This window comes from Lagopus muta, chromosome 3 (assembly GCF_023343835.1).
Source record: "Lagopus muta isolate bLagMut1 chromosome 3, bLagMut1 primary, whole genome shotgun sequence".
In the NCBI taxonomy this organism is placed as follows: domain Eukaryota; kingdom Metazoa; phylum Chordata; class Aves; order Galliformes; family Phasianidae; genus Lagopus; species Lagopus muta.
Genome location: NC_064435.1, coordinates 71,361,436 through 71,387,793, shown reverse-complemented (window position 1 = coordinate 71,387,793; position 26,358 = coordinate 71,361,436). Strand labels below are relative to the sequence as shown.

General features: G+C 39.3%; 1 protein-coding gene across 3 annotated transcripts in view; it reads right to left on the bottom strand.

Annotated features, from left to right (window-relative positions):
• TRIO (trio Rho guanine nucleotide exchange factor) overlaps positions 1–26,358 on the bottom strand; it is a 224,379-nt gene that overhangs the window by 152,543 nt on the left and 45,478 nt on the right. For all 3 annotated transcript variants that reach the window (XR_007376094.1, XM_048940615.1, XM_048940616.1), the window contains exons 2-6: positions 15,006–15,080; positions 9,621–9,735; positions 6,315–6,507; positions 5,162–5,674; positions 2,473–2,595 (exon numbers count right to left, since the gene is read on the bottom strand). Coding sequence is in view for 2 of the 3 variants with exons in the window: in XM_048940615.1 (XP_048796572.1) it covers positions 2,473–2,595; positions 5,162–5,674; positions 6,315–6,507; positions 9,621–9,735; positions 15,006–15,080 (1,019 nt within the window). In the remaining variant the exon portion in view is untranslated. The remainder of the gene's footprint in view (positions 1–2,472; positions 2,596–5,161; positions 5,675–6,314; positions 6,508–9,620; positions 9,736–15,005; positions 15,081–26,358) is intronic.

Here is a 26,358-nt window from a genome sequence, read left to right as displayed (position 1 = left end):
ACCTGCCCTCCTGTGCCCTCTGGAAAGCCAAGCTTCCACTCGGGGAGGAAGGGAAGATAGGAGGGCCAGCTATTGATGGAGGGTAGCACCTGCTGTGAAGGGACCATGTGCCCTGTGGCAATCACAGTGCATTAAGTAAAGCAGCTGCAACATCAGTTATCAGGGTTAAGCTATGGCTAAGTGCAAGAGGTTGTATTTAGCTGCTTGGGCAGCATTTATCCTTTGAACAGACCTCCGCTGCCTAAAGTGAGCCTAAAGACATTGCCTGAAAAGCAAGACCTATTAGGGTCCAATTAGGGTCACAAGGAAAAGCCTTCAAAATCTCCTGGATGTGTTATGATACTTAGTTGTCATACCTCCTTCCTCTACGTCACACAACTGAATAAATTTACATTTCTGTAGATGGGTTAAAAGTTAAATACCATCTCTGGCGGTACAATATTCATGTAAGAAATCTTAAATCAACTCTGAAAAAAAACAGCAACTTGGTAAGCACTTGGTCTGGGAGAATCTGAACACACTTGGAGGGGTTAAAATTGCCTGACATTTTTTCCAGTAATAAACAAATGAAAAATAAGGCTTGCTGAATTTCAATCAGTTTTCCTTGCTTTTTCTTGGTGCATTCAGTATTGTTTATCCCCACTACTATACATGAACAGTTTTTGTCATTTAACCAAATAGAACTCCAAACACCTGAAAGCTGGTCAAATCAAAACCAGAGACTCATAATTTTTCCATTCTATGGGAAAGGACCATTTCATAGAAGCTACACTACAAAAATGCATTGAAAAAAGCACCGCTTTTTTTTTTTCCTTTTTTTTTTCTTTGTTTTTTGCCTCCTGTAGTTTTTGAGTTGTTTTATTTGCCCCAGAATTAAGCTGTTCATCACATGCTTCAAGAAATCACTGGGCAAAGTAAGAAAAACTCCTGTGTAATTAACATGCTTGATTACAGGCAAAACAGAGAGCAGCATAAAAAGGCAAAGAGTGGGAGGGATTATGCTACATCCACTGCTGAAGTGTTTCCTGGCAGGAATTTAAAAAAATAAAAATAAAAAAAGTAAAGGAGAAGAAAAAAAGCCTCTGAGTTTTGAAGGGTCAACAGTAATTAACAGTTGGACAGACTGAGTAACTTTAAGCTTTAGAGTACAAGATCAAGAACAACATGGGAAGCTATCCAAAAATTAAAAAGTTCCAAAAGTTATCTCATGTCAATGACACCTTTGGTCCCTCTCTGAATTTACTTCTTCTGTACTTCATGTGCAGAGCTATGAGCAACAAGCATCTGTTGCTCCATGAAGGAGTAATTCTCTGTGCCCACTGAGAGGACCTGCACCTTCTAGACCAAAAGGTCAAAGTTACCTCCATCTATGATATTACATTACATAACTTCATTACGATGTTCCACAATGTTTGCTTTATTCTTTTCAAAATTTCAGTGATTTTTTTTTTTCAAACTTTCACAAACATATTTGAGTTGCAGAAGAAAATGTACTCCTCCACTCCCATCTGGCAATTCCAGACACAAGAGTTGCCTTACTATCCCTTCTATAATTTCAGCAAGACAAATTACCTGGTGTACTTTGCCATGCTTTCTTTCCACACTTACTAGCCCTGTCCTGTCCTACAAAAACACCCTCTTGCAAGAGTTGATTGTTTCGACAGTACTTTAATTCAATTCCCATCCTTAAACTGCCAAAGATGTTAATTTCTAACAAGCGTGGTAGTGTTCTTCTTCCAGTCCCTGAAAGCCAGGAACTGGATTTAGGCCCAGACTCCCAAAGTTACTTACACACCTCCCGCCCTGCTTGTGAAAAAGTACCAAAGTACACTTGAGAATTTAGTCCCCATTTCCAAACAGGGCATTCATAAAACTGATAACAAGCAGCTTTCACTCACAGCCAATTACAAATGTAATTCTTAATTGTAACGTAATGATGACTCATCTCAAGATCATATTTGACAAGAAAAGTGTTTGTTCTAGCTCCATTCCACTACATCAGAAATGAGAAGTGTGTGTTCCAATCAAAAAGGAAAAGTATTACACTGGGGTCAGTTATTGATCACTTCTCAGAACTTCTTGTACCTAAGACTGAGAACTTTTTTTTTCGGTGGTGGTGGTAGTTTCTGTTTGTTTGTTTATAAATCATATTACATACAATTCCCAGAGATGTAACACCATACTCAAGCACATATCCCAGGTTCTCTAAGTTTGGATTCACATACTTCAGAAATTCCAAGGTTGCACCAAATATTGCCAGTGGTCCAAACAATTTAATTGCTCGATCACAGTACCTCTGTACTTAGCTATCCTTTATTTTCTTCTTGTATCATATGATTTCACTGCTGAAATGCAGCTTTGAACTAGTTGTAACTAGTCATAAAGAGATGACTTGTGTGTGTGATTTCTGAGTTCTGCCTCTACAAAGAGCAAATACATGTGTCAGTGCTGTCAAGTAAGGCCTGTTCTTACCATACAGTTCATGGCAAAGTGATTGTGCTGTGTCTGAAGTTCCATAGCGTGGGGATGACTGGTTCCTATTTCTGTGTAGCTGTTCAGAAACAGACCTTTGTTGTGTGTGATCCAGTCAAACATCTACAAGAAAATATTACAGAAAAAAAAAAAAAAATCACTCATTTGTTATGGAACAAATTAAATTATATGCAAGTAACGTGAGAAATCTGTGAACAAAGACAACAGAAAGAATCTAAGGCCATTAAAATTCATACCGATACTCTTTCTCCTGTAAGTTACTGTATATTTTAAACAAATGAATGCTGAAATTTGACTTCTTGGACCAACAGCTGAGGCTGCTGAACCTTTCATTTAGGTGTTTATCGCAAACTACAATAAAATCAATTTCATTAGTAGGAAGTCATAGTAAACAAAGACACTTGGAGCACAGCCCTGTGTTGCTAAGCTTATACAGGTCTTTAGTGTCAGCATTTAATTATGTCAGCAGTTTAGTAATTTAGAATGAAAATGGCAACTCATGGAAATCAGTTATAAATTTGTTCCTGCTGATCAAGTCCTTTAGCAAGTTTGATATTTTTAGTTCATAACTTTATGACAGATTGGAGAATAAATTTTGTACTGCATAGAAGATTAGAAAAAAAAAAAAACAAAACTTGAGCAGTGTTACAGGTTAAGTTTCTTCCAGAAAAAAAAATCTACTAATAAACTTGAAATATGTCTATGTGAAAAGCATTTTAATATTCAAACAAAATTTAGGAAAGATCTTATCTAGCAATGGCCACCACTGGAAGTTCACAGGTATGTTAGCAGTGGCACTGAAAGACAAAGTTTTCACAGTCCAAGCAGCACAGTAAAAGGTGAGGTTTAACACATGCAAGTCTTGAAAGCCTTGCTATATTTCAGCTCATAAGACCTCCCTACCTACTCTCTGCATTAGCTGAAAAAGATTGTTCTGAAAGAAATGGCAGCAATGAGTACTAAGTAGTCATTTAAACACCTGTTAAAGTACTCAGACCAGTGTGCACAGTAATATTATCAATTATCAAAAGGTATGAGTACGTTGAGACATGAGCCTTAACCAAGAAGTGGGCTAGGATACCACAGAAACCATGTTTTGAATCCTACTCTATTGGTTGATGTGGGAATGAAGTCCCAAGCACTCTAGCTGTTGTCAACTTCCTTTCAAGGTGCCTAACATTCCCCTCTATTTTGAAAGATGAATGCATGAATCTAATATAGAATTATTCTTTGAATCAGGAATCTAGAAAATACAGATACGAGCTTATATAATCATATGGAAGGACGGAGATCAATTCCTAGGCTCCAGTATACGATGGGGAGCTTCTTAAAGCCCAAGTTACGTATGCAATTTTTAGATGAGTAAATGTAGAGCATTTATTTCAAAACCATTTGAGCATCATCAAAATATATTTTGTTTGTGCCATAAATAAATCACTGAACAGTTGCTAAAAAGTACTCGAGCCCTAAATGAACAATACTACAGCACTGGCTTATTCTTTTCTAACTTTGTGACTCTAAATTTACTTGACTGGATTTTTTCATCAGTCCTTACACACGCCCCTACTATTTTCAGCTACATCCATTCAGTAAACACTTGCTTTATATGGTTCAGAAGTTTCTTTTTTAAACACAGTAGAAAACATTTGAAGTCCTGTTATGAAAGTCCCTGAGCAGAAATGATCAGGGAACAGGAAAGTACAGGGGAAGAAAACAAAGGAAGACAGAGGCAGAAGTACTGTATCTGCTTGCTCTGTGTTTATTCTTCCCGGGGCATTTGCTAATGACCACAACTGGACAGCAGAACACTAGTTTAACAGAGACCTTTGATCTCACCCAGCTCAGGCATTCTTATGACAAATATTTTAAGAAATCTGATAAAGACTATATTTACCACTTGACTATATAGTCTACTATTTCTTCTCCCACAGAAAACCTCCCCATCTTTCCTCAAAGCTATTTGTTCCACAGTAGCAAGTTAATGAGCGATTACAAAATCATTCCTTATGAAAACGGATCTTATTTGATCTCATCTAACAGTGCACTGCCTGCTATAGTGGTTCTTCAAATTCCATGACAATCAAGGGCTTTATTATTCAATAGGACTGGTTAACCCAAAACACTCTGAAATCAGTCAGTCAGTCCTTTGTTAATGACATAAGCGCTGTCAAAAAAAGATACATCAGCTTTTAGCTTGGGACCTTAAATCTGGCATCAATGAAGCAGTTTCCCATGTCAGCCTCATCAGACTTTGTTGACTGTCTGTCATTCAAATCCCAAGGGTCACTCAAAAAGAGACTGATGTAATTCTTAATCATCCGCATTTATAAAGTATGAAGCATTCATCTTTATTTGATACCTGCAAAAGCATCTGTCTGGAGCAAAAATGTACCAAAGCAAAATCTTTAAAATCACCACTTAAATTTACCTTTGGTTAAAAGTTACCTGTGTTCTTTACAGCTTAGAATTACTACTCCATCCTCTCTACTTTAGGAGACTAAGATTCACTATCAATAAAAGAAATCCCACCTCATTTCCTACTAAAGGACTAGTGCATAACTGTAAAGACAAAAATTAATACTTGTAATTATCCGTGTTACTTAAGTCAGTCTATCACTGTTCCTTTTAATGACAGTGCCCACTTGTCTTTCCCTCCCCAACCTCTTACCTTTTCAGCATCCTGCTCAAACAGCCTGAGCTGAAAACATTGGTCCAATTTCAATTTCCGCACATGCCACATCTGATGCAGATGCTGCCGTGTTGAGTGCAGCCTGTCCAGCATGGTGGATACTTTGGGTAAAAGATTCTGTAAGTCTGCATTCCCTGACCCAGAGTTCTTTTTGGGAAAGCTATCGCTGCTCTGTATTCGCTGGAGCAACTTTTGTCCTTCCACATCAAGGTCCTCGATGGGGGCCTTAATGACTTTCTTTTTTAATTGTGAATGTTCCTCGATCATATTGCGAGCACCTTCCAAGTCCTGAGGCATTTCCTTTTTTGACAATATATCTTGCAGTTCCTCCAGTCTGGACAGCATATGGGTTGCATTGCTAATGTAGTCCTCAAAGGCAACTCTGATTTCTATCCACTCCTCATGGTTGTACTCCAAACAGCCATCAAATTCTGGGGTTAGCTGAGAAGGATCAACTACTTTGGTAAGGCCTTCCAGAGACACCATATTTGTCTAAAAGAAAATAAAGATGAAAATTAGAAAATGCTGTTACTGAAACAAATTTGAATTCATCTTTCAAATGCTTGGTTCTCTCTGTTTATAAGTTGATCGTTTTACTTATGAAGTCCACATGACTTCTTTTATAGACTTCTTCTCCAACTTCAATTCTGATCAGCCTCTTGTCTTGTTGATATTGCCCCCCAGTCAGAGAAATGTTGTTTCTTTATCTCACCACATTGAAGAAACCACCCTTCTGACTACTATTCTGAATAACTTTTGACTTGCATATTGTACATCAGCAGCAGGATAATGGCAAGATTTATTTATTTGGGTTTCTTCTATACATGATAGAACAATTACTATAATGCAGACAAAATATAGATGAAACCTAATGATTTACTTTTGGGATAAAACTCAAAGTCCATCTTTTTCATACTCAGAGAAAGTACATATGATGATGTGCACATCTAGTTTAAGTATGTTAAAGAAACTGTATTCCCTCTGGCACAATTGGCCTCATCTACCTCTCTTCTCATCCACATTATTTACCTGAGAATGCTCAAGATGTCAATCTTGTGATGTCAATCACAATGTAGTGAGTACACTTAAATCGTGAAATAAATATAAATCCATATAGCATAGGGGAAATTACCTCAAACTCAAACTTAGAGCTGCCAAAGTTAGTCCTCTGTTTCTGCCAGAAATTGTCTGGCTTGATTATCAGTGCAACATGAATACAACATGGGAAGGATTCCTGTAAAATCTTCAGCAGAGGCTTTATAGAGTCCCACTTTGACCCACGCATATCTACAATGACAGTGAATCCTCTTTTACATACTTCCTCACTGCAGAAGAAAGAAGAAAAGGTTATCAAGCGTTACAAATTCAAACACAGACAGCACTTTTACAGCAACACACTCCCTAATTAAAGTGTGCTAACCTAATGAACAATCACACCCCTAGGGCCTCGCTGTTGACTACCTCATGCGTACAGCAACTCTCATCAAAGCAATGCAGAACTTCTCTGGAAGCCAGTTGTCACTTCACTGCCAAACTCCTGCTGGGAGATATTTTAAACTTGTTGCTGATTTGACGATCTGCCTTTACCTCCTCTTTCATCTTCCTTGTTTATATATGCACAACTCTTCTTCCAGTCTTGTGTCTCTTTTACCCAACACATATACTGAAGTCACCATTTACAGAAGCACCAACATGTAATTCATTTATAAATGACTCTGTAGAACACACACTTTACTGATAGCAACGTTTGTGTTTTCCTAATCATTGAGGGGAACCTCTAAAAGACAGATTGGTAAGCTGTTCTTACCTACCACTTCTGCAATGTTTCGTAAACCGTTTCGGATATCCCAGATTATCTGAGAGTTAAAAATTGTTAGAATGCAGATGAAAACCCTTATTGACGATCACTTCTGTAACAAGATCAATTTCTGGATATATAATGGATAAAAAAGTATTTTGTCATTGTGAAGAAGACCACATCAACTTCTTTCTACACAATTTGAGCTCATTTTTGCTGTCCAAAAGTTGGCAGACCTTATACTCAAATTTCCTGGCAACTCCTCTGAGAACAGCAGATTTTGTTTCTTTTGTGCACATAGTACACTTTGTACTGCTGATCAACAGCAAGAATCACCACCAATACCAGAAATTTTGATTTTGTTCCAGGATATACATACTACAGAGACAGGTTAACATGAAAGGAGAATTTCAAAATCAAGCCATAACCAACAGATTATCAAAAGGCACCACATGTCCACTGTGTGAGTACATGAGTCACTTGCAGGGATGTGACTAACATAAAGGCAATCCTGGAATTTGTGTGGTGAGACTTTTAGAGTATCCAGGAAGTAAGAACACTTCATTGGCATGCTTTATTCAGTCTCACTGGTCACACTATGAGATAGATGAATGACTGATGCTAGAGAGCTGAAGTGCTGCTGAAGGGAGCAGCAATATAACTTCCTTAGAAGAGGAGTTGTTTTAATGTTGGCTTTAAAAAAAACAGCTTATAAAGGATTTTACCAAAACAACTGTTGGCTCTCCCAGCTGCCCAAAAATAGCAATGATAACTGAAGAATACACGCAGATTACAACTTCACATTTTTCTGACCACACTCTATATATTTTTCAAAAGTATCACAAAATTAAAAGCACAAATACAAATACTGTTTTGTAGTTAAGACACAGCCACCTACACAAAGCCTTCACATTATTTGTGAGTGCTGCTCAGAGCCCATCCCTTTCCTACCACACAAACTATCCATTCACGAGGAAGAGTGCTTGCCACTGATTCATGAGGCATGCACCTAGTCATCTACAAGACTGTACAAAGCAGCCCCTCACCACGTGATGCAGATGGGCCCCCCAGTTTCAATCACATAGCCTTTGTCATCTCACAAAAGATGAATTTATTTCAGCTAGGGATCACAAAAATTGTTTCTGCAGGTCTTGGTCAGACAAAATTCTCTCTTTGGTAAATCTGACCTACACTAATACTTTGTCCAGTCAGAGCAGACGACTTAAATTTAGCAACACTTAAAAATCAGATAAATTTTAAATTCATGTAAATTTAAGATGGAATACTACCCTAGGTGTTTTGATCTGTTGCCAAAAACTTTCAACTATGTACAGTAACTCTACAGTAATTACTGCAGTAATTAATTGACAAACTGTGGGGCTATTTGCACCAATTACGACTTCTCAGTTAAGGAGTTGTAAGACTTGTATGAAAATAAATCAAACTTTTAATAAAGCTGTTTTCATTATCAAATCTCTTCCATGCTTGCAGAGATATAAAATCCTGAACCAAGCTTCTACTTTAAATCTATTTTGCTGCTAAGTTAGCACATACCATGCGTGAGAACGCAGCTGTATTTTGCTAGATTATCTCAAGAAAACTCTCTGGGGCCTATTTTGATGCATATTTGTCTACCAACTTCTCTAGTAACATGAAGATCTAGAGTGTCAGAATATACATCAAACATTCAAATGTGAAGTCCAGTGATTTCAGAGGTTAAAATCTCAAAACTTCTTCCCCTTTTCCTTCCTATATCTCTCCAGATCTCTTGATTAAAAAACAAACAAACAAACAAAAAACCACCTCTGCATTTCAAAGTGGAATAAAAGCCAGAATAATTGAAATACCAAAAATTACTTCTTAGGAAGGCCACAGCCACATTTAACTAGACTTTTAGAATGTTTCTTTTTGGGGTGTTGCTTAATGACAGTACTTATCTGACAACTGACATCTGATGCAAAGAAAAATGACTACAAATTAGCAACTCACAGGAATATTATTTTATTATACAGGAAATTTTATTATTATATAAGAAATTGTATTGAGGTATGCTGCACTAGGGATTTTTTTTCTATCTATAATAACAACTGCTAGGTCACATGCAAACATATTCAAGCATATTCAGAGTTGCTTCATTGCTTCACCCTGTTCCGGATGCTGGCGGAATCTGAGACAAACATAAAATCAGGGTCGTAGGCCCACTTTTCTCCTGAGTTGTACCACACAGAACAAAGCTCTATCTGAACAATGTATATATAATGAAGAATACATTGAACAATGAGTGAATGTATAGATATGTACACACACACACACACACACATACGAGCACTAGATTTGGTGATTTGTTTAAATAATGCACTGTAATAAATTGCTTAATTTTTTTTATAATACACTAACATTGATACTTTCAAAGACATCTCTGCAGTTTTATCTGAGACCTGTACAAGAAATTCTACATATATTTCTCCTAGGTATTCCTGTGTTGTATTAGGATACAATAACTTACCTGACATGAATAACAGACAGAAGCATTGTGATAACCCCAGTCCACACAAGATGTTCTAGCTTGTGAGTGCACTGAAGTACACTACATTTGTTTTTCTGCAGAGCCTCAGCGTCTATCAGGTGACCAGCACTTACCTTGGAATACAAGCTAGGTATGAAATTAGTCTCCTAAGGTCTTCTTGCCGTATTCTATCATGATTACTACGTGCTGGAAACGTTAGAATGGGGCCTCCACGCTTATCTCTGCCACCTGAAAAACAAAACACATTAAAAAAACCCAGTGTAACATCATTCTGGTTTGCAAATGTAGTATTCATAATGCTTTTAGAAAACCTAATTCCTACTAATGCGACTGAATGCATACCCGCTTTAGAAAAATTTCATGTTAAATGCCAACATGGTCAATTAGATTCCATGTTGGGAATATCAGTGAGCAAACTCTCCCAATTCCTACAATGAGGAAGTATCTGTCAAAAATAAATAAAAAAATTTGAAATAAAGAATAACTATAGTATTACATGCACATATTACAGAAGCATTTAAGTTTGATGGGCAGTCAGATATCTCTAGCAATGATGCTTTATTATATATTTAACTTTTGAATCAGCAGTTATACAGATTAAATTTAATTGTAGAGTCAGCAAACGTTTCAAGAACACTCAATGCTAATTTCTCTAACTAGAACTAAGTCTAGTGTAGAATATACTAGATGAGTGCATGGGTACTACTGAAGCATTTTGTTGTTTTTTTTTTATCCTATTCTGATGTGAAGATTCTGAATTGTTATTTAATAGTTTTTTATTTTATTAGCAATGTAAAACATAGAAATTTTAAGTCCATTCAACACAAGAAGCCAGAAAATCTGACTTTGAGAGAAATGTATCCATCTTATTTGTTACACTATCCTATTTGTTACACTACATCTACTGTAGTCAAAATGAAAATGCAATTTTGTGTCAAATGCCTTGCACGTGAAAACAAAATGTTACTATTGCTCACTGTTACATGTAAGTCAGTAGCCCCTCTCTGTGACTTTCATACTAGCACTAACAGCACAAACCCATTCCTACAAACTAAATTTCACGTATACATTCTCAAGCACAGATGTGTGTGGACTGTTTTCTCCTGTCCCAAAGAAACACAGAGGAACACCATAAATACCATCCCATGCCCCAAGTGTTTTCTCATTTAATCAACTCCTCGCTGTAAAAGCAGGTTTGTTAACATAGTTTTAAAGAGTTCCTTAAAAAGGCGGGCCAAGAGCAAATGAATAGAACCAGTCACTCAGACATCTACCAGTATCCTCCCCAGTGCAGCTTCTGCATGCTTGCTGCAGACCCAAAGCCCTTGATCCCAGAGCGTCTGCTCTGGGCACATTCTCCATGAGTCACTAACTGAAACTCAGAAAAGGAAAAGCTGCTTCAGATTTCTGTCAAGCTGCAGTGGCAGAAACCTAAACATAAGAGGAAATTCAGCTTCTTGACTTCTATGACCCTCTTAAATAGGATAAGAGAGCAAAAACAACTTAACTCTTCTACTGGAGAGGGTTAAGTTTGGCCTTGATGGGATTTTGTCTCAGAGAATGCTGAGGATTTTTGCATAGCAAGAGATGGGATGAAGATAGGCCAGAAGCCATAAGAGAAAGGAAGTACAAAGGATCAGCAGCAGCTCCAGAATGGCCAGCAGGCCTCAAAGCTACTGAACGTAGATGAGAGGCTGCTGCAGCCCTTAATGCTTCCCCAGCTACAAAATCTACAAAATTTAGGTTTCAACTAGAAAACATTACTAATCTGAACTGCACTAAGAAAGCACTCGATTGCTCAAATTAGAATTTTTCCTTTTGAAAGCAGAAGCTAACAGTGAAGAGGATACACTGAATTCTCTTTACATTCTCCAAGTATTTTAAGCAAATTGCTTGTTCTATGCAGACCTCTCAGACTGCCTTCAGCCATTTCCTACAGATTAACTACTTTATCACATTATTTTCCATCACGGAAGAGGAAAGATATATAAATTCTTTTTAGGTTATTTTGGACACTATCTCGCTTGGCTCCCAGCTCCAGGTACACCACAAAGGAAAATCATTTTTAAACTGTGGTGCATAAACTCCTGTTAAATCACATCCTGAAATTTTCATTTGTTGGAGACAAAATTCATCATACAAATTTGACTAATATGACTATATGACTAATGAAGAAATGAATACAGACTTGATTTTTTGCAAAATTAGTTCTGCTATTGAGTCTTAAACCAGGTACTAAGATTGTTAAGTATTAAGCAAAAAAGTTCCCAGGGCTTTGGAATACAACATTTTTTTCTTCATCTGCTAAAGCTTTTACCAGCTTTATGCCTAGAAAGCCAAACTTAGGCTTTTTCCAATAAATTAGTCTCATTTCCTTTCTTCCTGATGCTCCTGTGTCATACACAAACTGGAATGTTAAAAGTAACAATGCATTAGGCACCAGGTGGGAATTTCCTGTCTCACAATAGCCTTTGTTCAAGTCAACCCTCTTTTTGTCTTGGTTTTACAAAAACATATTAAGCTACTGCTTTCATCAGTCAGACTTCCATTTCTACCCTTTTTCTTTCATACAAAACCTCCATGGTATTGAGATATTCTGTTTATGCCAAGATGTGTCATACAAGTAGTTGATCAACTCACATGAGTCATGCTAACATGAATCACTTCTGTCCAGTTTACATCACTAACAGCAGTCTTGTCAGTGGTCTCCAAATGGCACCAAAACCAATCAGGTTGAGCAGTATAGTTCTTTTTTTTTTTTTAGAAAATGCCTTTTCACCTAGTCTCAAAATACTCAGGCAAAGCTAAGCATCAGGTTTTTATGGAGAGAGAGGTGACCATTTCTTATCCCTGCTCACTGATAGCAGAATGGGAAGAGCATAGAGCTGCAATGGGGAGGCTCAAGACTGGACATGAGGAAAAATTTCTTTACAGTGAGCACACAGCCCACAAACTTTAAAAAGTACAGATGAGTAAGTGCACTGCAGTTCTCATTTGCCCATTGCACAGCATTTAGTTTGTATTTCTTTAAAACAAAACAAAAAAGTCTGCTACCCTGCTCTGCGCCACAGATAACAGAGACAAGGTAGTTGAATTCTCTTCTATTTAAATATACATTCAGATATACTAGACTATAAAAAACCCACTCATCTTTTTCATTTACAAAAACACATTATTAACAGTTCACTAGAAGAGACTAGACTAGATTGTGACAATGGAGGAGAAACCCAAGGGTGAATCACATCAGACCTACTGTGGTTTGTGGCAAAGAAAAAGCAGAGACTGAAACAGCCTTTTCAAAAGCGACCAGATTGTGCAAAAAAAATTATGTTGAGCAGACATGTAAAATGTGTACACGTGCAAACAAATGGAAAGGAAAGACTGAAACAAAGCAATATATAATTACAGCCTAATTCAGCCTAAAACAGATTGAAGAAGCACCTACTGGAGACAAAAAGGGAAGCTCATATAGAGTTTAATTGCAATGCAGTACAGTCAGAATGAAAGTAGTACACCAGTAGATGTTTGATATCAAGTGCCTTAAATCTTAGTGTATTAAGATTTCTGATTGGATCAGAACATTAATTCAAGAATGGCTTAGGAAACAGCTATCACTGAAACAGTCTGGTGCAGGAATGAGTATTGTTTAGGTATAAATATTGCAGTGAAATCCAAAAGCTCTTTCCTCCTCTACAAATCTTAACTACTTACTGTACCTACAAACACTGATACCAAGTACTAAAGCAGGAGTTGTGCTTCTGAATGACACAAAGCACACACACTGTAAGCCTCTGTAAGCCAGTTGTCCAGTGGTCTGACATATCTGTATATTCCCAGATATAAGGCTTGACAGATCTTGTTCCAAAATGCTTAAGCCCCAGTGGTGGTGTTAGTTTGGTTTGGTTTCGGGGGAGCGTTGTTTGTTTAAATTACTTGTATTACTGATGTATCTCATTTCATTTCAGACCCACTTGCAATGGAAATGTGAAACAGTATGGATTTTGGCAGATCATCTCCAGCCAAGCTCACTGCCCACAGCTGTTTGGTCTACTCTTATGTCAGAAGCTAACTACCTTCACACAGGAACACTGGCAACCATTTCTGCCTGCCTGCTCCTCATCTCCTTTAGTTCATAATCTATCATCTCCATTTAAATTCATCTTCAGCTTACATTTAGCCTCTTTACTCTCACAGAATTAGTGCCTTTTGAGAAGGCCAAATGGTTAAAAGCACACATTAGAGAAAGCCTATCATCTTTCATCTCCTTTGTAAGGTGTCTAAACTAAGCTCTGGATAATCTGGAAATGTAGAGGTCTTGGAATGGAAACAGATTACTTCTTTTCATGAAGTGCCATAAAGCACAGTCAAAACAAAAGAGCAATGAGGGATCAAAATTCTGTATTTAATTCCATTTACTTTTTTCCTTTCCTCTGAAAATATAGTTTTAAGCAAGACTTCACCAGCATTACAGTTCATAAGGAAAGGCATCAGGACATTCTAGATTATCAGGCAAATTGGTCTGTTATGTCAGTCATTTTACAAAACATTATTTTTGTTTTAGAATGATACTTAGAAGCACAGAAAGGACATAAACTCCACACTGCCCCTACAAGCATCATGATCCACAGCAAATCTCTTGCAACTTCAGGGATTATTTTTTTTATGCTTTAACAAATATAAATTTTATTTCTGCACTTCTAAATAAATGATGCCCTTTCCCACCCCCCTCCTCACAAAGAAAAAAAAAAAACAAACCCACAACAAACAACAAAAGAAACAAAAATAGAAAAAACAAAAATAACCACCAACTTTCAAATATGAGGCTGTCCTCCAAATCATGTGACAATACGATTATGGCAAAGAGAATGATGCTGACTCATCCCAACAGGTTTGGAAGCACTTACTTCAGAAAGTTCACAAGAATAAGCACCTCAAACAGTCATCATTCCATCAAGTAAAGTTATTAAGTAATAGAGTGTGTTATACACTGTTAAATCCTCTGCTACTTCTTGTTAGGTAAACAACTAATGTTCAAAGTGTATGCAAGAGATAAATTAGATGCTAACTCATTTCACCACCACGGAGATATGTGTGCTTCAAAGGATACACTCAGAAATTTCACCTCTGCAACAAGGATATTTCTCCCATGCCTTGGACTGACCTGTAACAACGCCAACTCTGTACAACTATCTAGCAGAAGAATTTGAAATAGTACAAGGAATATGATTACAGCACAGGAAATTGTTTTAAGTAACACTATTGGATATGCAGAGGGTGGCAGGACAAGAAGTTTGCTCTCCATTTAACAAAACACATACCTTTATTATTATACATCCTTTCCCATCAATATTAATGGTACGGTTGGGATATCTAATGGTATTCATTGCTCTCCTACATTTCTATGATTTTTACAATGGTAGCTGTAATGTTTAAAATATCATTTTATATGCAACTGATATGACAGTTAAGCACTATACAACAAAAGAAAATAACTGTACCTGAAAGGTATGCAACTTTTTCCTTTAAAATTGGCAAAACTTCCATAGCCTTCATTTCATCATTTTTGCGAAACCCTGAAAAACATCAATATGAGGTAATTAGTCAGAAATTCAGAGAGTAGCTACGACTTCTAATGAATGTACTGTAATAACATTTACCTCTGAAAACCAATGTTAAAATGATAAGAATTAAGATAATCTCATAATAAAAGACTGCACTAAGTAAACTGTAAACATTCAACATTTATCAATAAACAAGTCGTTGCTTCGATTAATTTAACATAAACATCATGGCATGCTAGTAAGATCTGTAAAAGACAGAACACTGCCATTAGCCATTCCCATCAGTAAGTTACGAGAATTGGTTGGCTCCTGTTACTTTAAATATTCCAACTACAGCTCAAGCATGGGCGCAATATCAAGCTAATAAGAGTAGACATCTTTACAGCAAGCACCAACCACTTTCCATCCTCAAAAAGAAAAAAGCCTAATTCGACACCACTATTTAGATTTTATTTTCCTTACATCACTTCCACAAGCAGAATCAGAGATCAAGCTGCAGTTTTTCTGCTGCCTTACAAGAGCAGTATCTTGTAACAGAAGGTACATTTTGCCTTGTTAATTCTACACACACACAGTTTTAAGTGGTCCCTAGGGGGAGTGATTACAGACAATTTTGCAAAGCCATAGATTACCAACTAGCCCTCCTCTTGCATTACATTTCTGTGGCCAAATTCTAAACTTTTCCTTTACACAACAACAACAAATCATCTTTGAAGACGGTATCTATTCTGGGATAAGATAAGCTTCTTAATTATTGATAGTTTCTGGCAGTTACTACAAGAGAAGCTCAGGTATGCACATGCCAGACTCTTCTAAAATGTATTGCTCTTCCTTTCTAGAAAGGGCACAAGAACCTGACAGTGATGCTCAGCAGCTATCACCTCTCTTGAAAGGAGAGTGAAGCAGCATGATAGGTTTCCTGTGGAAGACTGCAGACTAACAATCACCAGGCATTTTTTAAAAATGCATTAGAGAAACGTTGGTCAGAAGTACCACGTATATAGGCCGCAGCAGCATCCCCTCATTTCACTGCTAGTATTCAGCTGGGATATCGTCTCACCACCCGCTGACAGCAAACAGAACAATACTGAACAAATCTCACTGGCTAGTTCCCTGTTTGATTCCCTGTGTAAGCCACAACACAACTAAACCCAGACTGGGCAGGAGCTCTCAGAGCAGCTGACCAGAGTGCAGCGCTCCCTCAGGCAGCGCCCTGCCAGCAGCAGCACCAGGCCCACCATGGCTGAGGAGGGCAGGGATGTGTCTCCTGCCAGCCCCAAGGCTCCAGAGGACTGCACATGGTCCAGAAGGGACCTCTTGCCTTACTTACAGAGTACTGGTTACAGGTTAGCAGTTGTTTACTGAAACTGCCTACTGTTTTATTCCTACTGTGTCTGCGTTCAGTAGGAACTAAAGTTATAACCAAGAGTTTACAACAACCTTGGGCTTAAATAACTCAATTTAAAGAGACAGCAAATATCTTTTTCCGTCCTGAAATACTTGGGCCTCAGCTGACTGCTAAGGCATGCAGGCACGCTTCCAGAGCTGCACGCTTGCTGTGCTGTGCTTTCAGCTGCCTGCTGTAAGCTTAATGCTGATTTAGCCTGCACCGTTTTCTAATGAACTGTGGCAATTTCTTTTCTTTACAGCAAATTTAGAGGTAGAAAACACTTTCTCCTCACCTACAAAGCATGCAGTGCTGTGTTTGCTGTCCATTTTAGCTCAGAATTATCCTGCCTCCTCCTTCCAACCCGCAGCCTGCCTGCAGCACCTCAGAGTGCGCGCAGCCTGCTCTGCCTGGGGCACGTCAATTTCTGTGGGCACTAAGGGGTGGCTCTAGGTGAGCAGCCTGGCCACTGCGGCAGTGCCTGGCTCCAGGTCTGTGCGTCCTTGCAGCTCCTCGGATTACTGCTCCTGCTGCACCAAACAGATTATTTTTATTCCAGTTCCGCAGCATTAAAGCTCAAAAGAAAAGGCTGTGAGGATTACAGTTGATGGTGGAATACAAGGAGCAAGCAGGATGAACGAGGCAATAAAGTACCGTATTTTGAGTGCCCAGGATTCACCGCTACCACACGCTATGGGAGGTGACGTCATCCAACCCGGGAGATGACATCATCCTCCCCATCCCCTGCGGCGGACAAAGGCTGCAGCAGTGTGCACGCTGCTGTCCTTACAGGCAGAGTGTGCATGCATTTATTGTTCCCTTCACCACTCAGTGGTGAAATCCACTATTTTTATTCTTTTTTTTTTTTTCCCCCCCGAATGTGGATTTTAATAATAAATCCTATCCTTACATCTTTCACAGACACTTCTGTTGCCCAAACAGTAACACCACCCCTTTCAGCATCCACTGAAGGAACACTCGGTTACGGCTCCACGCTCTGAATAGGCAGCTCCTGCCCTGCTGCTGCCCCACACATGGTACAGACACTCCTCTAACTGCCAGCTGGGATGAGGGAGCTCAAATCATGCTAATTAATATGCAATGTGAGTAGATGAAGGAGCACATGAACAAGCAGCCCGCTTCCATTTAGGAGATGCTTCTCCCCAGGAAGTGTTCAGAATCACAAATTCCCAGAGCTCCACGAGCACAGCCTCCCACTGGAGCAGTGCCAGCATTCAGTGCCACCATCCAGCGCTTACTGAGGCCTTGCATCACACAGCAGAGGTCCCCAAACACTGAGGTACAGCGAGCAACTCAGATGTGCAGTAACAACAGCTCGATGCCCTGCTCAGTGGTTCACACATCTGAGAGGAATGCTGCCCCAGTGTATGGCAGAGGGCTCCTTCAGACACATTACTCCTGTTAATCATCTTGCACTGTAGGATTTGGTAGTAGCCACACAAGTAAAAGCTACAGATGAAGTAGTGGCACATACATCTTTAAAGCTAACAGATCAACAACAGAACAGAGATACAAAACACAATCACCGTTTCCCCAAAGCTGTGCTACTGCTGCTGGAATACTGAAGTCTCTTTGGCACTTTCAGGTGCCTTCACTGATGCTCAGTTGAGGTAAGCTAAAACCATGCAAACTCACTATGCAAGAACACAACCCAGTTTCATAAGAATTATCTTACTAAGACATCAAAAAGAATAGGAAATTGAGGCTAAGAGCTGCATCTCTTTGCAAACAGGCTGAACAACTCATCCATAGCTGCCTCTCTCAGAAAGATGACTCAAAACTTCTTTGAAACACAGCAGAAAAGGCTTTCTGAAAAGACAGACAAGCTAAAAAGGAACACTTGTCTTGAACTTGCACATTTACAAACACAACTACTTTTCACCTCAAAACATAAAATCAAGATCTTTTTACAGCCACAAACAAAAAAGAGGCCAGAGACTCATCATAGAAGACACTGATGCTTTCAGCTCTCTTCTGATTCCAGAGGAATTACTCTGTGTCATTTGACTCATCATAGGATACAACAACAGCAAAAGTGCCCCCTCCACCAGGCTGCGCCTTACAGCACCGTCCTTCTCACCCCTGCCTTTTGCGACAGAAATCAAACCCTAAAGAAAAATAAAAGTTGTTCTAAAGTTGTTCTGCATTCACTGCCTCTCTGTGTTAACGAACTTTTTTTTTAGATTAGAGACAACAACAACTGTTGCCAGTTAACATTTAAGAAAAAGGCTCCAAGACGTTGCTGCATTTCTTCTGTTTCACAGCATAAAGAATATTAACTACAAGATTCTGAAATCTGAGCTATTCCTCCCTGCAATTGTAAAGTCATCACAGCTACATTTCAAAAGAAATTGCTTTCAAGCTCATTAAGAAAAAAGACAAATAAAACAAAAGACAGAATAAAGAAGCTGCAAATGCACTAAAATTAAATCATTATTAGACTGACGCGTTCAGGTTTCATTGCTTGCCTACTTTCTTCCCTTGTATCTCAAATGATGACATTAATCCTATATCTCCAAAGCCTATCAGTTAACAACTGTATACGATAAACGTCAGCTACAGGTTTGTTTATGCATTACCTCCAACGTTTTCCAAGCGTGCAGAAAGAAAGAGAGCACACAGCAGGTTCCTACTCTCCTATTTTGCTACGTAGAGATTTTTAAAATAGGGCAGTGGGCCAGTTTCTAAAGATTGCTATAGCCTATGGAAAATACAAAAACTGAATAGATTTGCAGGCAGCGCAGTGAAACCCTTCACATCTTTACGCTGAAGTTACTATATGTGAAACAGCACTAAGCAAGTCAGTAGAACCATTCAATTCTTTCTTTTTGTCAGTAAGATCTGGAAAAACGCTTGCAGAGCTGCACCAGTTCCTGGGAATACAGCTGGACCCAGAGTGCTGAGGGATGCGTGAGAAAGAACTTTCAGAAAGCAGAAAATGGCAAAAACAGCACCAGTGAAAGGGATACAAAAGGTAACTAATGCTAATGCATGTATGGCATTACTGACAGCTTTTTCTGATTTAAACGTGGAATTTTAAGTGCCAAATTCAATTTCATGAGTGGCTTAACTATAAATTCAAACCCTTGTACTCAAGCACAGCATTCATAGAGCAGTCAGAGCTGTCAGTTCACCAACTGCACTGTTATCACTTCCTGATATAGACATCGCCTGTGTTCATTTCTGTTCAGCAATCTCACACCATCTTTTCCATTGCAACAAAACAACAAAATTCAGAGAAATTATAGCAAAGAATGCAGCTCTGCTCTCCACCCTTCACGAGCTCCCTGAAGAGCAGTTATAACAGGTACTATGGTAACTCAGTACTAACTTTTAAGAACGGATGTTATTGCATCTTTAACAACATATATTTCCTTTTAGAAAAAAAAATGAGGAACTCCATCAGTGTTTTTGTTTTATTTTTTTTTAATGGCATACAGTATTTTGAGCAACATTACTAACCTTGGCTTTCACCTTTTGCTCATTCAGACATTTTCTTAGACTAGACTGCATGGTGCTTACAACAAGGATACCAAGAAGCCTGTCCTTAATTTGATGCAGTTCCAACTGTGTGACACAAGCATCCTTTGGACTCCTTCAGCTCTTATCTAGCTGAAGACTGAGTCTATTGGAAGACCTTCAAACTTTTGGTACGATCCCAACAGCTCACAGAAACATTTCTCCTCTTTCTGTGTTGCTCTGCAACCTCTCTACTCTTCACACACACTGCACCACATTGGAGCGCACCATGTTGGTACAATGCTGGTATGCAGTGATGTCATGCTGCCAGCCAGGGCCTCACAGAAGCACACAGCTTAGAAACTGCCTTCAAGGGAGGAAATCTAATTTATTAGACTGTAGTGCGCTGCTTATACACTATGTACAGTTTTTGGCTAAAATTAATCTCTCTTACTCTTTGTAGCTGTTCAGTGCTTTGTCATACATAACACCGAGACACCTCTCCTGGCTGTGAATTATTACTGAGAGAGAAATGGTTACAAAATTGCCATAATTGAACAGAGAGGTGGCAGATGTCCTGTGCCTGGGGACATCCAAGGTTAGACTGGACAGAGATCTAGCTATCTGACCTAGCTGTAGGTGTTCCTATTTGCTGCAGGGGAGTGGGACTAGCTGGCCTTTTACAGTCCCCAACAACTCAAACCATTCTATAACTCTGTATGGAAGTGGTGGGGTCACCGTCCCAGGAGATGTTCAAGAAACATGGAGACGTGGCACAGAGGAACATGATTTAATAAGCATGGTGGGGGTGGGTTGGCAGTTGGATAGATGACCTTAAAGGCCTTTTCCAGCCTTAACAATTCTGTGATCCTACAAAAATACATTTTTCAATCAAAACTAAACTGAGACCCAAAACCTGATCTGTTTTCTTCCTTTAAAGCAAAGGCACTCGTGCATTCAAATACTTCCATATTGCCTGCAGGCATTCATCCTGCTCCTGCTGTCCCACCAGTGCTACTGGGAGCTCACCTGTTGTGGTAGGAGCACCGTTCAGTGCTGCAACGCCCCAGCAGCACACCCTGTAGTGCTCCTGGTGCTTCTGCTGACAGCCACTACTGACACACAGCTTCACAGGCCCACATCACCACAGCACCCAGTCTCCTAGTCTAACTTACTGCTTTAACAGCAGTATTACCAACATTTTGGTTTGAAACGCAGCTTGAGTGAAAGGTGGTAGCTCCTACATTCTGCTCAGCAACAGCTGGAGCACAGCACGTTAGTTCATGTCCTTTGGCTCTTGTTCCAAACCACCATCTGGAGAAACTTTTTTTCCCCACTGCAATTGACGGAGGCTACAGCAAGGGCAGCACAAACCAGCAGGCTAAGAATCATCCTGAGCACCGACAGGAGGAACTGTTTCCATCAAGCTTAAAATCAGTCAAACTTAGAGCCAGACTGCGTGTTCTTCAGAATAACTTTTTATTGCAAAAAGCACTGCTTTTGTGCTACCAACTTATCCTATGTAGGATTCATAGGTTTTAAGGCATTTGGAAGCTTCATTCACTTTTTCTTTCCTGCACCCTTTGGCCTGTGAAGACGTGTGGATACTTAACAACGGCCATCGACTTCTTGCAGAAGTTGTTTGCAAAAACGGGAGTAGATTACGTTCCTATTTGGAGACGTTAGCACTCAAACGACGGTCGGTGTGTTGGTGTTTGTTCATTCCCGCACAGACGTTTCGCATTTCGTCACCGTGCAGAGCCGCCGTGCCGCGCAGGGGCCAGCAGTCCCTCAACAGCGCATGGCGCCACCGCCTCGCGGATCTGCCACGTGACGCCGCAGAGCCACTGTACCAGCGGCGGCGCAGCGCTGCGACAGCGCAGGGCGGGGGGACGCCCGCGCTGCAGCCCCGCCCGGCCGCCCGCAGGTGGGCCCGGTCGCCCCGGAACAAAGGGCCTGCGGACCGAGGACAAAGGCGGCCGCCGGTCCGGGCAGGAACCTGCAGGGTCGGGAGCCGAAGGGTGACGGATGGGCCGTTGCTTCTTTCCATAACGTAACGTTCACGCGCTCATTGAAAGAAACCATATGCTTTATCCGGGAACTACAGTTACATTAAGGAGGAATGCTGTAACCTCTCGTCTCCCAGAGCGCGGGTAGCGCGAGCGGTGATCGGCGCACGTTCCCAGCCGCCCATCCCAGTCACACCGGCAGCAGACGGCAGCGCACCGGGTCCGCTTCATTGCGGCAGAGGCCGCTCATCTCGCACCCCCTGCCAGGGGGGGGCAGGGACATCTCCCCCTAGACAAGGTTGCTGAAAGCCCCATCCAGCTTTGATGGCCTTGAGTACTTCTAGGGATGGGGCATCCACAACCTCTCTGGACAACCTGTTCCAGTGTCCACCACCCTCACAGTAAAGAATGTCTTCCTAGTTGAAATCTATCCTCTTCCAGTTTAAAGCCATTTCCCCTCGTCCTGTTGCTAAGATGTAATACCTCTAATTAAGATCACAAAAGCCTACCGAACCTAAGATGGATTAAAATGTTTTTTGGGGGGGCTTTTACAATAAAGGTTCCCTCCTCACAAGACTGTACAAACATGATTCCCTGGATAAATTCTGTGAGCCAACAGGAGCTAGTACTTTGACTGTACTAACAGGCAGCACTGCACTTTGGCACGCATAGAAACACATTACTTCAGAAGCCTGCATGACTTCAGCAGCCAACAATGCATTTTAAAAGCAGAAGGTAAAGTTTTAACAATGTCTCTTTCTTCATGTGTTCAGTTTCTGATACAATCAAATACACAAATTCTCTCTGAAAATGTTCAACTCTAAAACCAGTTAGCAGTTCTAAGCCACCTAGAATGCATGGTTGGGAAAAACTAACCTCTGTAGAACAGATCAGCAGCACAGTGGGAAATCTGATTTCTCCAGCTGTTTTGGTTTGTTTGTTTTTAGTGTTTTTATTTCTAGCACCATCTCATCATGTTAAAACGAGAATTTTTGATGCTTTTTTTTTTTTTTTTTTTAAACACATTATTAAATGAGAAGCACTCTGTTCTGAAGTGCCTTCGGTATAGAGCCACTTTTGTTGCAGACAAGTCATGCAGCAGCATTCTTCTTCACTTCTGAGCTCTGGTACTCTGACATGAGAGTCTGGCAACTTGAATGGAATATTCTACCATTACTTCAAGACCAAAACAAACAAAATTTGTAGAAATCAAGTCACATTAGTGGCTTACCTCACCTTTTGAGCCTTTTTAGCCATTGACTACTTGAACACTGCACAGCATCCAGCCCAAGTCGCTTGGCTTTTTCAAAACATTTGAACAGACAGCGGGTGGAACATGGAAAATGGCTCTGAGTCCAACACTGTGTTACTGAGCACTCAGTTAGAAGACTGCAACTTCTCTATAAAAAACTTCCCTGAAAGCTTCAATAGCTGATACATCAAAGCCGCCTCCCTTCATGCCTTCCTAACCAAGTGAATAAGGCCCACAGCTCCTAGCTTATTTGATTACCAAGGGCGCTGCTAGTCAGCCCAACATGCATCTCAGGCAAGGCCAATATTAGAAGATTAAACTGCCTACCAAAGCAGCCTGTTGTTGGCAGATGTGAGTTAATCCCATCCTTACACAAGGCCTGCTTTTGACCTCTTTGGGTAACTGATTGCCATTAAAACCACTTTTCAAATGAATGTTCTTATACCCAGATTTGCTAAGCTGTCATTCTTCAAGCTCTTGGCTCAAAGTGTTACTATTGATATGAGTTCCCTAAACAAATCAGTTGTTTAGGTCTTTACAATTTTTCCAATTTAAACTAAAATAATACTGATGTTATGTCGGTATTTGCAAATTTCATTTATCAAAATGACTTCCAATTAAATGAGAAAGTCAAGTTTATTGTGTTTTTTTTTTTTTTAATTGAAATAACTGATGATTCTGAGCAGTAGCTCTTCATCTGCACTTGTTTTGCCGTATCTAAAATTGAATCATGTAGATAAAAAGCACAATAAGAGTTGCTGCAGAGCTTCTAGGTGGTAAAACTTACCAGTCTGCTTCCATTTTACCATGTCAGCCCAGTCTGCAGTGTCTACCAGCTGATTCAAAGAACTTAAAGACTTTATTATATCACACCCTTTAAATGCTTCTATCAAACATACCAATGCAAGGTGACATAGGTAGGGTAGGTAGAAAGTAATTACTGGCAGCCAGTGGACTAACCACAGGGATGTAGCAGAAAGTTACTTGCAGCTTTCCAAAAAGAAACACTTCACTAAGACATTAAGCCTTAATCAGAGTGCTAGCTCAGAAGTCCACAATACAGCTAGACTGCTTTAATTTTCTGTTATAGAGCTCTGTGCAAACACTTACTGACAGCTCATGAAATGATTGTGGTGATTATACGCACGTGTATGTGTGCACAAGTACTGACATACAGCAAAAGTGAAGGAATGGGTTCTGACAAGTTCCATGCAGCCACACTATCAAAGATGTGATTTGGTAAATGGTTCCTGTTGGTGGCAATGCCTGCTTAGGACAGAATTGCATGATATTTACCAGAAGTAGGTTAAGGATTCTTTCTTTGATTAACCATCAAGCAGACTTCCAAATACACACAGCAGGACACACGGATGAGTTAACAAATGTAAGGAGGAAGAAAACAACATTCTGTTCAAGTCAAAAGTGAACCAACTTATCTGTATTAAGTCACAAATGTCTGTAAACAATTTTGCAAGGAACTGTAATTATTTGAAATATTAATCTTGGCCTTCATTAAGAGAAGGCTTATTGACTATTACTGGACTACAACAAAGTACTGAATCCACTTAGGTATTCACATCTCAAATATGAAGATACAAGGGCATTAATGAACATTTCTTACTAGCACATCACTCCACCAAAGAGGATAAGGGCATGAATCATAAAAGAAAATAAACTACTTGGAGAGATACTTTAAAAAAGGAGAAACAGAAAGACTTTGTGATGGCAGCCATGAAAATCTCCCAGACGCACTGAATTTGCAGACACAACCAAATTAAGAACAAAAAAATATTCTGTAGCACGTTAACAGATTTTTAGAACTCCATCAGTCATGGACGACCTTGAAGTTATCTGAAACCAGATCTATGTTTAATGAAATAAATGCAAGTTAGCGTTTAAAAAAAACACTTAGATTTTGACTTTAAGTACAACTCTTTGCAATTCTTCTAAAAAAGTAAAAAAAAAAAAAAAAGATGTAAACTTCAGGGAAACAAGTTCAAGAATTTCAGTTGTGGAATAGTATTGAAAGCAGAGACTGTATTAAGTAAAAAAAAAAAAAAAAAAAAAAAAAAAAAAAAAAATAACACCAAGCATATTTAACTTGCTGAATTACTTAAAGTGATTGACTAACAGAAATCAACACTAAAATAAATTCTGATTAAAATAACCTCCTCATTCTATATATGTCTTGTATTTCTGCATATTTAACAAGTATTGTAGATTTGAAGGATATTACTATAGAGTAAGAGCCAGCTCCAATAGAGCCAGAGTAGGGAGCAGAGCTGGTTCTAGAACTCCAGCCTACCAAAGAAGCAGAAGCTCAACTAAGTTGAACAAACCAACCATACCTACACGTTTCACTTCAAGGGTACTGAACATTAGAAGCTCAACTGTGAGTTTCAATTTTAACATACTATGGCAACTCCAAGGAAAATAAAGCATTCGTTACGTGTTGACTTGGGTCTTGAACTAGGAAAGATCTTTACAGATCCTTTTAGTTTCCAAACAGAAATAAAGACATTTTTGAAGAGAAGGATCACTGAAAACCTACAATAAAAATGTATCTAAAGTAGATGACAGCACTTGTTTGAATGCCACTGGAGTTCATGGATCAAATCACAGAAGATGGAATTATTGCATTATAGTAGTTAGCTACAATGTCATCCTCTGAATTTCCACTTTCCAGAATAGTAATTTTAGAGCAAGGAAATAACTGTATTGTTACTGGCTCAGTGATTATTCCTTAATGAATTGTTGCCAGATGAACAGCTTTATAAGTAACATCCTTATCTCCAGAATCTTCTTCATTTACTTAGAAGTGCTATTTACCCTGAATACACCACAGACATTCCTCTTCATAATGAGCTCAGTATCTGCATTTATGCTCCCTTCAGCAGATGACTAATATTACAAGCGTGCATGCTATTTTGATTGACACCTAATAGCATAGCTGCCATTGTCACTTACATCATGCTAAAACATGAAGTGTTACCCACATCTATTTGGAGAGTAAAAGAATACAGAATTGCTTTGACACATTGTCAAGAAGCTCTGTCACGCTTCACCACCATAACTGTGTTTTCTGTTTCTCCATCTTACAAGGTCATTAACTAACACAGAAGTAGAGAAGATTCTACCATATCATAGCTACACACTCATTTT